The 17,619-nt window shown below is 30.4% G+C and overlaps 1 protein-coding gene across 2 annotated transcripts in view; it reads right to left on the reverse strand.

Moving 5' to 3' along the window:
* LOC111621821 (U2 small nuclear ribonucleoprotein A'-like) overlaps positions 1–17,619 on the reverse strand; it is a 34,218-nt gene that overhangs the window by 8,751 nt on the left and 7,848 nt on the right. For both annotated transcript variants that reach the window (XM_023364074.1, XM_023364073.1), the window contains exons 2-3: positions 10,256–10,296; positions 658–764 (exon numbers count right to left, since the gene is read on the reverse strand). In XM_023364074.1, the coding sequence (XP_023219842.1) occupies positions 658–764; positions 10,256–10,296 (148 nt within the window). The remainder of the gene's footprint in view (positions 1–657; positions 765–10,255; positions 10,297–17,619) is intronic.

The raw sequence follows: 17,619 nt of genomic DNA on the forward strand, positions 1-17,619 counted from the left end.
AAAACGACGTAAGTCGAATTTACCTGTCTCCGAATCTACTTATCACTAGGAAAGCATTTTAAATAATATATGGTTAATAAAAATCTATTTTAAGCTTACAAACAAATAAATTTTAGTTTTTAATATAGTACAAAAAAAGTAATCTAAATTTACAAATGCATGTACTGTAAATACAGTACATACTTGTAAATGTATATATTTTAATATGATTTTATGTGCTTTAAATGCTTTTCTAGTGATATTACGACTTCAACATTTGTGGCAAACGGATGTAAAGTCGAATAAAATGACTTAAACTTGATTTTTATTTTTCCATACACTTTTTTGACAAACGACGTATAATTAGGAACGACATAAGTCGAAGTATACCTGTATATAATACAAAATACCATCCAATAGAGATTTCAATACCATTCCAATGCAGCTCTCTCATTTTTAATAGGCAATATATAATTAACATTTTGACAAGGTTTGGCCAAACACTGATAAATATCATGCAACAAATCTTTACTAGGAAGAACTTCTGTTTGTAATTTTTTAAAAATATATTCTTGCACTGAAAATGTCTTTTTAATGACAACAAGCAGTACTAATAATAAATAAAACAAAGTTAAACATCAAATTAGCACTTAAAAATATTTATTTTTTTACACTCACCATATTCTATTATTATTTAACAAAAGACATTTCAATCGGCGTAAAAATGGGAAGCCATCTAATTTTCTAATGTCATTATCTGATAAATCAATTGTATCAAACTGATCCTACAAGATAAAATATAAATCAGAGTTAAAAATTTGATTAAGATTAACAAAATAACCAAGTAATTCATACATAAAACTATCTTAAAATAATTTTTAAAATATAAAATTTCTGCAACCAAATTCTTAGGTGTTTGAAATTTTTCTGACAGAAAATGTAGTTTGTAACTAAAATTAGAATTTGTAAAACCAGGAACATTCAAAATAGAATGACAAAACAAAATCTTCCATTTCTGTTTGTTTGTATATCTGATAAAAAAGAAAAAAACTGAGAAACTACATTATTGACTAACAAAATTTTGATAGAATCATCTGGGGATTTACATGTAAAGGAATTCAGTTAGTTTGAGATAGAGCTACTTTGAAGTTCAAAGTGGAAATTCTATCCAAACTGTGTTATGCATATGTTAACTCGTTTTTTTCAAAGTGCCTCCATTCTATAAGAGAACAATAGACCAAGAACAACTCTAATGTGGTCAATATGGCTTTGCTTTTACAATAACACATTTTCGAATGCACCTTACCCATTGACTACCCTTTCTTTCTCTTATCTCATAAAGTTCAGCTGGGTTTCAACATTGGGCTACAAGTAATAGATTGAGAGATTTGTAGAGCTATAGCCTACTACATTTGGACTACTTTAAAATTAAGTTGGGCTATATTTTGAGGAATTCTGCATTTTATAAAACCTATCTGATAACCTGTGAGGTTCTCATCAGAGAAGTGCTGTTACCTGCAGTTTATTTATATTATTATTATTCATAATTATTAATTAACAAAAATAGCACTCTGTATATGTAGCCAAATATGGCTACATATACAGAATGCTGAATAAATTATATCAGTTACATGGCAATTGGCATATTGTACAGATATATGTATGTAAATCTCAAATAACTCAAAACTTGATAATTTGAAGTTGTGTCTAAGTTTTATCCTTTGAATTTCAAACAAATGAGGATTTCCTATATTGTATATTATTTCTGATTTTAAGCTTTTAAAAAATAATTCCATAATTCTTGTAGTAATATTCTTAATCGTAATTAATGAGTTTACTTTTATTAAATATGTAAATCTTCCTGTATAAACAAGAAAATGAAATTAACAGTAATACACAACATAATATGGAAACTAATGAAAATTTAGGTCTTAGTGAATGATGTATGCTAACAGTTATGCTGTGTCATTTACTGAATGATGATAAGTTAGTATAAATAAGTGGTGTTGATGTCATTTATAATTGTCAAATTGCCTGCAAAATTATTGAAGCAGCAACATTAATACATTTAACATTATGTATTAATATTTGTAAATTTGAAAAGAAAAAAAATGAATCATATATCACAAATTATTTCTAAAATATGTATTCAGTTAGAACTATACATAAATTTAAGTTGCAGTTATATGATCAAAAAGTTTATTACATAATAAAGCAGAGAACAAAAAACAAATTAAAATGAATAAATGTCACAATTAATAATTACATCATTGTACAGTAGAATCTCATACAATGCGGGGGGATTCGTTATGCATTATAGGAAATTGCATTATCGAAACCTGCATTATCACACCATTTATGAAAGTTTAAACCTTGGCCTATAAGTTGAAAAAAAAAAAAAATGTATACCTCTGATCAACAAAATTTGAGGGGATCGCTTGCTTTATTTGCACGTTATACAAGACTACTGTATATCATTGAAAGATTTTTTTTATTGACTACATAAAAATTTTTTTTTCCAAGCAGAAATACACTTTACATGGATTCTGAATTAATTTCAGTGAAATCAAAGAAAATACTTCAACATTTTCTATTTCTATTTGCATTTTGCACATTGTTTTATGAATGTTAGATTTCTGGTCTGACTTGTATGTTGTGAATGTAATAATTATGTTCACAACACTATGACAGTAACTATTACCTTCATTACTGTAATAAAGAGAAAAAAGTTCCTATATGCTTAACATATAAAATAGCAAAATAAATATACAGTGGTACCTCAGGTTACGAACGCCCCAGCATACGAAATTTTCAGGATACGACATGAAATTCGAACATATTTTTGCTCCACGATACGAACAAAAACTCACCATACGACGTTACATTAGTTCGCATTTTTCATTTGTTTTTCTTACTACAGTTATTTTTTTNGCTCATGGCCACACGTGGAGTTTTCTGGGTTTCCTTCGCGTGAGTAACATTTAAATTGAAACCAGCTTTACATAAACGTCTTTTCAGGATGCATTCTCTTCGGCAGATAGCTCATGTGTCGCGTTGCCGTAATCAAATAAACCAAACTAATTCTAACGAACGATAAGTAATGGCTCGTTAGAATTGGTTTGGTTTATTTGGTTTGCAACTTTTCGTCACAATGGTCTTAATTCTTTTAGTGGTCGTATTGCCCCTGTACATCAAATTTTTCCTATTAGCAATAGTCATACCAATCTAACTAACTCCTTTGATAGGAAAATTTTTGAATTGAAATAATATGACTTCCTGTGTAAACTGGAAGTTTGTATACAGTTAATCGGGGCCTTCTAAACCTAGCTTTTCACATCCGGTCTCAACTTTTACCTAACTCTGTTCTTGAGATAAAAGTACAGACATACGACAGTGGGAATTTATAGGTCTACAATTTTTTCTAATTGCAGCCCAAAAAGCTTAATTTTGAGGATAGTGATCAGTTTCATAAAAAAATTGTAAATGTTAATAACACACAACAGCTTCATTATGTCTAACCCCCACTCAAGATATGACAAGAAATGGTATTTTATACACTCCAGCACATCCAGCATTCTCTTGCATTTTTACTCTGTCTTTATCATTCCTTAGTAAGCTGTAGATGTTGGGTGATCTTTTATATACCATTTTTGCATTTTTATAAGTACTCAATTCATTCATCACTCCTCCTATATGCTTATTGTATGTGAATTTGCAAATAGGAGGAGTGATGAATGAATTGAAGATTAATGGCCATAGATTCAAGTAAATTTATACTTAACACAAAGTGAAAATGTTTGTTTTGTGTGACATATATTGTCCAATCTTATCAGTTAAATGGTTGCTATATCTACTTGCTAAATGAAACCTTTTGATATTTTCATTAGGAAAATATTCAAATTCATACATGGTCTAAACATTTATCATCTTTTCCATAACTGTTCGTTAAAGCTTTTATCTTCATTGATGTTATCACTAGCAGTATAATTTCAATTTGATTCTCACATTTCAACTTGATTTAGTAGTATAATCATTATACTACTAAATCAAATTGATATGTAAGAATTTAATAAGAATAAAACTTGTAACTACTTTGAGTTAAAAAATGTGGTAGAAATTTTTGAAATTACAAATCACCACCACTGCCCATAGGACCAGTTCCCATTGAAATCTGATGCCATTTTCACCATCCTTTTCCATCCCCTCTGTCAAAGATAATGAACCAGCTCCTGATTATTTTATTATTCTTGCACGATTCTTTCACATTATTCATTCATTCCCTCTATATATATATATGTATGTGAGAACCAAGAGGGTAGAGCGTCAAGCTTCTCCCTGCTTACCAGCGGCTCAACCAGAGATGGCTTTATAGGAGGGCTAAAATGTGAGTGGGGAGAGATCGCGACAAGGTACCGATTGCACTTAAGGATGACTCATAATTAAATATAAAATAAACATATTTAATTATCTACTTATACAAACAACACAAATCAAAATGGTCCCAATAATTCGTCTAATAAGACTCTACCTAACTACCTAAGAACTAACTCTACTGACTTAATATTGTCAAATCTTAAACTATAATCAAGAGAGTAACAAGGAACAAAAGAGAGAGTATCAAAATGTGGTTAAATGATTAACTCATGGATTCCCACTCTCGTCGTATGGGAGGTTGGTAAAATGCTCTTGGATCAGCGGGTCCCAAATCGTAGTCTCCCCTGGATGGCAGTATGGAGCAACGGGTTGGGTGTCCCTCGATATCTGCTCGGCTATGTCCGATGTGGGTGTATGCTGGCTGTCCGCTATTGATGTGTCCACCCAAAGTGCGAGTGCAACCCCTTTTTATACCCAGCACAGCATGGGAATCGCCAGGGGAAAAATCTGATGCAATTGCCTTTTGCAGCTAGCATTGTTTATGGTAATCAAACAGTTCTTTTGATTTCGTATGTGAGAAAGTGGTCACTTTCTTAAATTAATGGCCACAAGCGGCTAGAGTCAAAACATCACACAATCCTCACATACATGTATTGATATATATTTTAAATGCTTGTTGTATATTTGGTAATAAAATGCTTGTAACACAACACATTTTTCTTGTATACAGTGTTTATGTAAGTCATTACAACAGATTTTATACAAATGGTATTTTTAACCCTTTACTACGACATGGTAAGTTGTACTTTACCCTTCAAAACAATGATCAAAACTGCAGTCACTCAAGGTGACTCTACAAATTTTATTTTAAAAATTCACCAAAAATTGAATTTTTATCATAGAGATAAAAAAAGAAAAAAAAAAATCATACATATTTATATTACTTTATGTAGTTTTCGACACAATAGTGTATAATTGTTCAGTGTAAAAATTATTTACAAAAAAATTTTAAATTATGACCTAAATTTATGTTATAAATTACTTTACTTCGACAAAAAATAAAATTCTTTGATTTCTTTATTTGTTTTTGGCACTAAGCCAGCACGAAAGAGAATATTGTTTTGTACATGAAGTTATAAAATTTATGCTTATTTATTTATTTTTTTGTGAATAATATCACTTGATATGAAACAGTCCATATACAGTCGATCCCCCTATAACACGGTAGATACATTCAGAGTTTTATGAATCCAGCTTTTACAAGTCCAGTCAATCAGTCCGGCATGTATGCAGTTTATGGACTACAGATGTTTGAAAAGTTTCTTCCATAAAATTAATCGATTCTAGACTAATATGACTCAACATTTCCAAAGTACGTATAATTTTTTTTGGGAATAATCCATATAAACTATGCTATAAACAAAAAATTGTAGGATTACTTACCAAGTGTGCACCGTTCGACTACGCCGTTGCTTAAGCTTGTTTTCACCATGGAGATTGTCATCGAATGGCGCTCGCATGCTTCCTGAGTAAATTACTTTTTTGCGAAAAATTCGCTGAACTTGACACATCATTAATATAAATATAATTTTTATGGACGTTAAATAATAAATGGCTTTTAGTAGGTCCGCTGCTCGTTTAAACTCAACGGTTTGTGCAATCCTGTTGCGACACGAGTCAGCAATGACGTTTTACCGAATTACAGGAGTTTTTTTAGCATGTTTGTACAAATACTGTCGCAATTTTTTCGCCGTGATATAGGAATCCGAACTATAGGAACCCATGTTATAGGGGGTCTACTGTATATACCAGTTTTCTGTCTCTATCGATAAACTCTCTTAAGTTAGTAGGAGATTTCATTTTAGGCAATAGGTAACTTTAGGCAGTAAGCAGAAAATACCAAAACTATAGAACAATAAAATATACTAAACAAAGAAAATCAATTAGTAAATATGTTTTATTTATTTGTTTGAGAAAATAAATAAAATAAAACAAGAACAAAAATAAGAAAAATTAAAAATAACTATATATATATATATATATATATATTTAGTTATTATTATTTATTATTTTATATATAAAACACTTACAGGTAGTGAGCAGCAATAAAATATCACCAAATGCAGGTAAAATGATGCAGAGAATTTTTGATTAAAATTAAAATTTTTTCAAAATGACAATATTTTGTCACTTTGTTTCAGCTGAAATTGAACTGTTGATATATCATTGTAAAAGGATTAAACTTTTAACTTGTTACTGATAGGTAACTTTATGCAATCAAAATAGCTTATGACTAACTAGTAGCCCAGGACGTCCCCTAGTGGGTGTTCTTTACAAATTTCCATGAGGCATGGTTCCTGTGACTTTTTTTTTGTTTTTATCAATATGCTCTACAGCTCCGTTAAAGTCCCAATGGTAAGATTTACCCTCCAAATGAAGGGATGGCGACCCCCCAAACTGTAGCCCCCCCTGTGAGAACAATAAAGTCAAAGGAACCATACCCCTATGCGTGATTCTTTGCGAGACATAAGCCCCTGAAAATTCGCCTACATCATTTTTGGTCATGTGAAACCATGGTCAAAAGGAAACCTACCACGTGAAAAAAATTAATGCGCACTCACGCACACTCAGGTCACCAACCTGCTCATTCACAGGGTAAATTGTGACAAATATGCGGTCACGTGACCCGTAGAATAATTTTCGGAAAGCTATATCTTGGGAAGGGTTGCAAGAAGGGGTATGGTTCATTAGACATTTATTGTTCGTACTGAGGGGGTCGCCACCCCTTCATTCAGAGGGTGAATCTTACCGTCCCAATCGCGTCATACTAATCTATATTTCTACCTATTAAACATTCTATAAATACTTTAAAATAGTTTAATTTCTTTATTTACCTCCGCTTGTAAACCTCGATTTTAAATGTATCTGCCATTTTTTCAACAAATTTCCCGTGAGTCAATGCGCGATGTTCACGCAAGGTTAATAAAGGCATATAAGGCAAGGCAAGGCATATAATAATTATTTATACCATTCCATGGTATAAATAATGAATTCATATCAATAATAAATTCCTATTACAAATAAAAATAATTTATTGTTAATTTAAAATCTTCACTAGGGCACCTCTAGTGCCTGTTTTTGGCATACCGTTACGTGGATACCTGTTCAATGTGTTTTTGGATATCTGTTCAATGGGTTATACATATATAGAAGATAGCTTGTAATATTTAAAGTTTAACAATTACACAGTTAGATCAAAGTTAAAGTTTATAGTAGTAGTAATAATATATCAAGACCCTATTTTATTCAATAGGGTCCTGACCTACAACATTTATTCATTATACAGATTAAAGCTACATTTATTCAAAGAGTGAACATTTTGTTAAAAGAAAACATTCAAAATTTTGATTTACATTTTAAGTTTCTTATATACACACTTATATTACCAATTCTACAAACATAAAAAATCTTCTAATTTTTTTCAAAAATAAAATCAATGCTTGAACCATATTCTTTTTCACTTCACAAAATATGACAGCTCACTTGTAACTGTTGTCAATTATTTCATAAAATTGCAAAACTCAGAAAATCATAGACTTTATTTGTGATATTAATTCATTCAGAAATGTAGAGCTTTTATTTTATAAATTTTGAAATAAATAAAAATACAATAAAATATTTTAATCACACTTAAAACGAAAAATTCATCAATAAAAATGTCACAGTACAATTAGAATAAGAACTAAAATAAGGAATCAAAATTCTAAAAATTAATGAAAAAAATAATAACAACAACAATTTAAAATAGATAGCAAAAGTAAACAACATTTACTTTTGTGAAATACGTTTTATTTGATATTTATTACAGTAATCAGTATAAATTGAAGTAACAAACTACTTTTAGGAGACCAACCAGTTCAGGTCTATTCAAACAAAGCTGCAGTTAGGGTGAAACTCCTGAAGATGAGCTTGACTGATTCAAAAGTACTTGGTCATTAGATGATAAAAGTTTTTTCAGGTTGATCTCTAAGAAGTAGTTTGTTAATTTTAACTTATAAAGTTGATATGGAGATTGATTAAACATTGAATCAATATAATTTTTTATTTTAAATTCATTGAAGAAATTAGTATTTTTGGATCTGTTAGTGAATATATCATATTAAAATCAAATGATTTATGTTTGATTAATAATATATTAATAAAAAATATTGCATTAGATAATAATAATTAATTCCTAGCTATTTATTAAATCAGTGTATATATTATTAAATCAGAATACTTGGCTAGAAAATTTTATCAATTAAATTATAATTGATGCATCTTTAAAATTTAAATTCTTTAAAATTGTGATTTATGTTAAAATTTTAAAATTGTATTGACAACTTACAAGAGTTGCTCCTAAATTCTCAATCACTGGTATTTTATATCCTGTAAAAAACAATTCTGACTTCAATTAAAAATATTCAATTCTTAATCAATTAAATTAAAGAAATTAAACAAAATTTGAATTAAAACACTTAAAATTTTATAAAACAAACTACTCACCACACCTCAATAATAATCACATACACAGAACCAATTTACAGTGTGGTACGACGAAAAATAACAAAAAACAAACGTTTTATAACCCCTTCTGGGCTATTCATCAAATTCCGACAGTTTTAGCTCATAAATTCGAATAATGAATGTCATTCAAATAAGTTCGATCTTGAGTTCGAATCATTCTTTTAAAATTATACAATGCGCATGCGTGCCGAGTCTGCCTACTCGGATATAACGGGCGGCTAAATCGTGTTGGGAATCAACTCTTGCCAGGCCATCGACAGAAGCATCTTCTCTTTAAAATTTATGCACATAGTTTCGATAGAGGCTTTACAGATGTGCATCGCCTCTAACCGTTTGAGATGATCATTGGGAGGTGTGCCTAGGAGGAGATTGGCCCGAGTAAAGTCGGCAACTATTTCTGGGTCTGTTACGTACGTTGCAAGGGCCATGTTGGTTCTCCCTTGACAAATATTGGCCTGATGTTCTTGCACTCTGATGACCACGGACCTTTTAGTAGAGCCTATATATACTGAATCCCTATTGAATCTGTTGTCTCTCAAAGGGACACTATAGACTCCGGGTCTTCNATTCAGAAATGTAGAGCTTTTATTTTATAAATTTTGAAATAAATAAAAATACAATAAAATATTTTAATCACACTTAAAACAAAAAATTCATCAATAAAAATGTCACAGTACAATTAGAATAAGAACTAAAATAAGGAATCAAAATTCTAAAAATTAATGAAAAAAATAACAACAACAACAATTTAAAATAGATAGCAAAAGTAAATAACATTTACTTTTGTGAAATACGTTTTATTTGATATTTATTACAGTAATCAGTATAAATTGAAGTAACAAACTACTTTTAGGAGACCAACCAGTTCAGGTCTATTCAAACAAAGCTGCAGTTAGGGTGAAACTCCTGAAGATGAGCTTGACTGATTCAAAAGTACTTGGTCATTAGATGATAAAAGTTTTTTCAGGTTGATCTCTAAGAAGTAGTTTGTTAATTTTAACTTATAAAGTTGATATGGAGATTGATTAAACATTGAATCAATATAATTTTTTATTTTAAATTCATTGAAGAAATTAGTATTTTTGGATCTGTTAGTGAATATATCATATTAAAATCAAATGATTTATCTTTGATTAATAATATATTAATAAAAAATATTGCATTAGATAATAATAATTAATTCCTAGCTATTTATTAAATCAGTGTATATATTATTAAATCAGAATACTTGGCTAGAAAATTTTATCAATTAAATTATAATTGATGTATCTTTAAAATTTAAATTCTTTAAAATTGTGATTTATGTTAAAATTTTAAAATTGTATTGACAACTTACAAGAGTTGCTCCTAAATTCTCAATCACTGGTATTTTATATCCTGTAAAAAACAATTCTGACTTCAATTAAAAATATTCAATTCTTAATCAATTAAATTAAAGAAATTAAACAAAATTTGAATTAAAACACTTAAAATTTTATAAAACAAACTACTCACCACACCTCAATAATAATCACATACACAGAACCAATTTACAGTGTGGTACGACGAAAAATAACAAAAAACAAACGTTTTATAACCCCTTCTGGGCTATTCATCAAATTCCGACAGTTTTAGCTCATAAATTCGAATAATGAATGTCATTCAAATAAGTTCGATCTTGAGTTCGAATCATTCTTTTAAAATTATACAATGCGCATGCGTGCCGAGTCTGCCTACTCGGATATAACGGGCGGCTAAATCGTGTTGGGAATCAACTCTTGCCAGGCCATCGACAGAAGCATCTTCTCTTTAAAATTTATGCACATAGTTTCGATAGAGGCTTTACAGATGTGCATCGCCTCTAACCGTTTGAGATGATCATTGGGAGGTGTGCCTAGGAGGAGATTGGCCCGAGTAAAGTCGGCAACTATTTCTGGGTCTGTTACGTACGTTGCAAGGGCCATGTTGGTTCTCCCTTGACAAATATTGGCCTGATGTTCTTGCACTCTGATGACCACGGACCTTTTAGTAGAGCCTATATATACTGAATCCCTATTGAATCTGTTGTCTCTCAAAGGGACACTATAGACTCCGGGTCTTCTGCTGGGTTTAGGAGGGTCCTTCCCATTATTTAAGATGTTAAAAATGGTGGGACACTTCCTGTACGCAATACTTATTTGGCGCTTCCTGGCGATCTTAGCATATATAGATCTTAGGTATGGGTTATAGGTGACGGGGATCCGTTCTATGTCTTCCAGTTGGTTATTGTAAACATTTGTTTTTTGTTATTTTTCGTCGTACCACACCATAAATTGGTTCTGTGTATGTGATTATTAAAATTTTATATTAAAAAGTTTTTATAGTCTTTCCTTATCAAAGGAATGCCATTAACTGTACAAATCAAGTATTCAATATTCTATCACATTTACAGACTATAACAAAAATCTTCTACAGTGGAACCTTGCTTAACAAGCACCTTGCTTAATGAGAAAAACAAATTGTGAAAAAATGATTCGCTTAACAAACAATGAGGAGAGGGGACGTCCCAGATTGTGTGTATGCTCCATCAGTCTGTGTTTAGCACTAGCATCTTAGGATCAAATTATAAACTTTGATGTCAAAAACTATGCCTAAATCACTAATAGAAGTTATGTAATTAATTGGATTAGAATCGATATATTATAAATATTCTAGGAAGGCAAGATGAATACCATACCAATAATGATAAAAATGGTTTTAATGCTTTTTTATTTTATTTTTTGTAGTCTAACATGAAAAGAATTGTCTTTTTCATTCTAAGTGTTTTAAGTTTAAGTTAAGCTAAGTTTAAGCTAAGTGTAAGTTTTCAAAAAACATTTCTATGTTTCTGTAAAAGATTATAAAAAAGCTCTAAAACTTTATACAAGAAAAGGAAATATTCATTCATATGTATGAATATTATAAAAAAAATTTAATATATTAAATACAATTCTACAGAGAACTATTCAGATACAGTAAAGCGTCGTTTATCCGAAAGCTGGTTATCCGAAACGTCCGTTATCCGAAAGCATTCCAGTTGGCAAATTTAAATTTTCGCTAGTGCTGTGGGGCGCTGCAATCTTCAGCTATTTCTCGGGCTACTCAAATATTTTACGTTTTTGATACTAAATTAACATCTGAAGTATAATTTTTTATTGTTTTTATATTTTTCAATAAATTTATTTTGTTTGTACAAAATAAAAAAATAATTTTTAACGATACAATAGTCTTCGTTAGGCTTAACATAGACGAAAATTCAACGCAAAGCGACACGAAACGGAGAGAAATTTCAACATGGGATAAATTAATATATTTTTTCGTACATGATTCGTTATCCGAACCACCCCAGTCCCCAATTGATTCAGATAAACGACACTCTACTGTAATACTTCTGTCAATTCAGAGAACTCCCAAAAGATAGAGAGGGAAAATGATTATCCCTTCAAAGGACAAAAAAAAACATACAGAAATAAACATCAGGTGAAAAATAAAGACTGTTTTTTCTGATAAGTTTTCTTAAATTTGCTGATCCAAGTCGTTGGTATAATAAGTCCTAATAATAAAATAAGTCTGAGTAGACATCTTAAATACTAAACTATATGATAAGAACACAGAAGCATATGATTTAATATAGAAATAAAATCAAAATATTCTTCAACTCTAATATCCTTCATCTTTGATTCTGATGGAACAAAGCAAACAAATGGATACATTGAAAAAGCATCATATCATCATTTTTAGTCAAATCATACATCAAGTTCTTTAAACTCTTTAGGTTGTCTACTGGATTAAGACTTTTCATTCTTCTTAAGAAATATATAGTCATGGAAACATCCCAAAAGCTGGAACTTTAAATAATAACTAATATATGCTTACCATACAATTCCAGCACAATGAGTATTCAATTACAAATGTTTTTTGGCTTCATTCAGAGCCCTCTTCATGTGAAACAACAAAAGTTATAGTTTAACTGAGCCTCCAGACATTGTAAAGTTATTTAAATATCCTGTTCTATATACCCCTCTATAAGGCTTGAACCATGCTTTTGTGTACTAAGAGATGCTCTTTTGTATTTGCATTTTTCACCAGATTTTTCACCAGACTCGCCCTCTGATGTTTAAAAACAAAACAATTCTATTTGGGTCGTTTGATTCATTCTTGTATATTATCAGCAGTAAAGATGAATAGCGATAGAAAAAGCAAAGCTTTCTGTTGTGTTCAAAATTGCAATTTCAAAGCCTTACGGGAGCCTGATATAAGTTTTCGTCTATTCCCACACAAAAACAGATGATTATTTGAAAATCGGTCGGTTATATTTATGAGTTTCTCCGAATTCTGAAAGTGGATTAGACTGTTAAGAATTGGCAGTTTCCCGATTGTCCAGCTTTACACGAACAAGTTATGCTGTCAATTTTAAAACATATTTTCTCAAAGTTTAAAATGCCAGTAATTTTGTGTGGGACACAGGGTTGGATTTAGCATTTTGAAGCCCTAAGCTGAACTCTGTAAGGCCCCTTACCAACCCTTCACAATTTTAGAAATCAATCATAAAAAGAAAAGAATTAAATCAGACTATGACTCTGATTTAATACAGATATTGGAAGAAAAAGATGTGAGGTTTCACTAGTCTTCTGTTTATAATTGAATTTAATTACATTTTTATACCCATTCCATTAAAAACCTTTTTTAAAATTGGTTTAATCAATTATTTTTAAAAAAGATCTTATGTTATTTCTTAGGAAGAAAATCGATGAAATACTACACAAAATAAAAAGTAAAGTATATTTTGTTGGTTTGTAAAAAAATGTTTATTACAAAATTTGACTTCAATTTTCTTTTTTGTACAAATGTTTGAAGCCCTAAGCAACAACTTACATAGTTTTTACTTGTAAATCCAGCCCTGATGGGACAATGTCAAAGCTGATGTTTTTTAACACAAAGGGCACAAATATGTATAGAACAATCTCACTCATTTGTTTTAATACCACATAATGACGTGTCCTGCTAACAATAATTGTTCTATAAAATTTCTTGATAAACAGCTACAAGCAGCATATATCATTACATTGGACAGTGATATACGATTAATTTTACATTACTAGTTACAAGCGATCCAGATAAAGTAGCCATTTTGTAAAAATATAGCACCCTCTATAGTTCATGAAAAATGCAAATAGCATACAGGAGGTAAATAGGCATAACCAACAGCTTTTAAACCATGCACACATACTCTGTTATTCACCATTCTTTAATTTTAATGACATACATATGTGCAAAAATGAGTTCCATAGGGAGCCCCATATCCGGGACATTTATGAACTTGATATTTGAACAATTGAACAAAGGTCCTTGACAAGTTCCTGACACAATTGTATATATGAATGATATTGTTGGGACTTTAACAGAACTGTTGAGCTGCCTGTAGGAACAAAAGTCAAAGGAACCATACCTCTACAATATATAGCCCCCCAAAATCAGCCTGGCATTGGATCAGTCCAGTAACACAAATGTCCATTTTGTGGATCTTGATTTAAAACTTGCAGAAAAACATAGTACACAATGCATGATCACAAAAATCTTCCATAAGCCCACACATCAATCTGTTCTTATTCCAGCTAACTCCTGTGATACATGGAGATATAAAACTGTTGCCTTCAATGCTCTCAATTGCAAAATAGACAAATGGAATTAAGGAAATTGCTGTAAAACATGGATACAAGACTAGCCCGATTTCTAAATTATCTCAAGCTTTAAAAGAAAAAATTCTGCAGCAGCCAGATAGTAAAGGTTCTAGACAAGCCTATATTCTATTACATTACAAACCTAAGCTCCATAACCTCTACACAAGGATAGCTACAAACAAATGCGAAGTCACCTATACACTGTGTCAAACAGTCTTTAAACTATTAACTAACAGGAAAGATAAAATAAACATACAAAGAGCACATAGAATATACAAAATACCATTAGTGAATACTAGATTTAACCACACCTGTAAGTTAGTATTTAAAATGTCTACTCGGACTTATTTTATTAACAGGATGTATTATACCAACATCTTTGTCAGCAAAAGTTAAGAAAGTCTATCAGAAAAAACAGTCTTTGTTTTTACACTTTATACATGATATAGTGTTTCAGACTAATTCGTCCCTTATAGGTAAGTCTACATTCAATATTTTAGTTTTTCAATTTTTAAACACTCCGAAAATCAGAATTACAAACAGAACTATTTTTATTGTATTTCTTAAGATACATATGGTATTTCAACTTTCACTTGAACTATACAAAGACATCGGTATAATACATCCTGTTAATAAAATAAGTCTCTGAGCAGACATTTTAAATACAATACTATAAGATAAGGATACAGAGGTATACGATTTAGTACCTGTAGGTTACTAGCATCAAGACCGGGGGTGGCCAATCTTTGTTTCTCTGGGCCACATTGGAAGAAGTCATGGAGTTCTGGGCCACAGTCCAATCCTTAAATATACTGGTATATTTAAGGATTTACATGTCTAGATTATAGTAATAAGTATTAAAACTTTATCACGAAAAAGGATATTTTAAAAAATTACTTCTACAGACACTTTTAATTTCTACTTAGAAATACATAAATTTATTTATTATAAAGGAGACAAACAAAAATTTATTTGAAAAACACAAATATTTGTTTTATTTGGGTCTTTAATAAAAAAAAACCAACAAAACACCATTTTACAGTGCATTTTTATTCAACAAATATATTTATAAATAATATGTAGCCCAAAATGTAGCCAATGCACCAAATGATATTTTTTATACCAAACTAAAAAAAAAGGGTAGCCAAATTTGGCACAAAGTTGCCAAATCTTGCAATGCTGAAAGGAATATTAAATAAACCTAGAGTTGGTATTCAAAGGATTATAGACCTAAATTCGGGGAAAGGAGAGAAAGGTCAAAAAATAAAGAAATGAGAAAGGTTAACTAGACCTTCTGTTATGCAAATATTGATCCTTAATTTTCCAACGTTTCTCAATTCTTTTTATTTTTTTTGCCTTTCTCTACTTTCCCCAAATTTGGAGCTATAATCCTTTGAGTCACGACTTCAGCTTTATTTAGTATTCCTTCCTCATTCACACATTTCAAGTACTGTATTTGAAAATATTTCCTTTCTATTAAAAAATAAAATATGAATAAAGGTTTATGGCTTTATGAAACTTCTTTTTTGAGTTAATGCCGTTGAAATAAATAAATAAATAAAAATTTAAAAATTTTCGGTTTCGTTTACACGTTTATTGTTTCTCATTGGAACTTGCCTTGGGACATCCCTGATCTAGACAAAAGGACTAACTTCAATTTGAGTAGTACAATCCATTTCCATCGAACCGAAATTAAGGAATTGCAATGAAGGATATACATCTTGTGCATTGAATTACATTGAGGTTGCAAGAACTATTAGTTTTGTGATATTGGTGTTTTGAATGCATGTGTCTGTGTCACATTTACAACTAATACAGTATATTATTGTGGACCGCTAAGGGCTACCATGTATATACGTTAACTGTAAATGAGGAAATGGAAGTGTGTATATAGTCTTGTAAATCTGTTAAGTTTAAGTTGTGAATTAGATATATTGTGCAAATCAAGTTGTTGTAATTATCCCACTGTGTTATCATGCTGTTAGAATAAAGATTTTTGTTTGTTGATTATGTGCATATGTTATTGGTCAGTGATTGAGTCCTTGTCACAATACTTTTTTTTTGATACTCCATGGATTTTGATCTACAGGAAACACTGCAATTTTAACACAAGATAATGCAGATGCTATACATTTTTTAATGTGGAATTTGACATTTCAATAAGTATTTTTATTTTCAAATTCAGAAAGAATTTACAATTTTTAAACTTACATGAATAAAAGCTGTCACAAAATTCCCATACATCAAATACATAATAATAATACAAACAAAATTTATGTTTCCATTATTCTAAAAGGATCTTTATGAAAAAAAAAGAAAGAAAAAACTTGAATAATATATCTTCAAGTTATGAAAATAAGATTTAAAATAGATTGAAGTGTTGAACAAACTATATTGAATAAACTACATTTAAATGCTTTTGTTATGGATTGAGTGATAGTTTATTGAAAGTAAGATAAAAATAGATTTTAAAACAATTTAAAAATTGAATTTATATATATGATTTGTATGTATGTATGTATGTATGTATATATATAGATTTCTATAAAATATTTTATTACATAGAGAAAGCCCAAAAAATAATTTTTGTTTTTTGAATTTCTTTAAATAAAAATTTTAAGAAAATTTTATGGTATAAGAAATATTAATGTGAGGACCCGAACAGGGGTCGATTGAGAGGTCCGAACGAGGGGTGTCGATCGAAAATAAAGAGCTCCTTTTCAGGCGCTAAGGAAACTGATTAGGTGTCTCGATTGAACAATGCAATTGTTTTTTTTTAGTAAATTTGTTAAACAATGGAAACGGATAAATTCGAGGAAAACGCGCCGAGAGAGAGGAATCATATTCAGTCGCAACGTTAACCTCTCCCGCGCCCTTCATTAGGTTTCAAATTGTCACCAGGTGACTATGAGAGACCAATGGAGAGGCGACGACGGTTAAGAAATCTATAAAACCGTGCGACTCAAGGGACAAAGGTTCTTGGTTCGTACTTCTTGGTTCTTGGTGCTCCTCTTCAGGATTT

This window comes from Centruroides sculpturatus, unplaced genomic scaffold, assembly GCF_000671375.1.
Source record: "Centruroides sculpturatus isolate CEXI.00-Female unplaced genomic scaffold, Cexi_2.0 scaffold169, whole genome shotgun sequence".
In the NCBI taxonomy this organism is placed as follows: Eukaryota; Metazoa; Arthropoda; class Arachnida; order Scorpiones; family Buthidae; genus Centruroides; species Centruroides sculpturatus.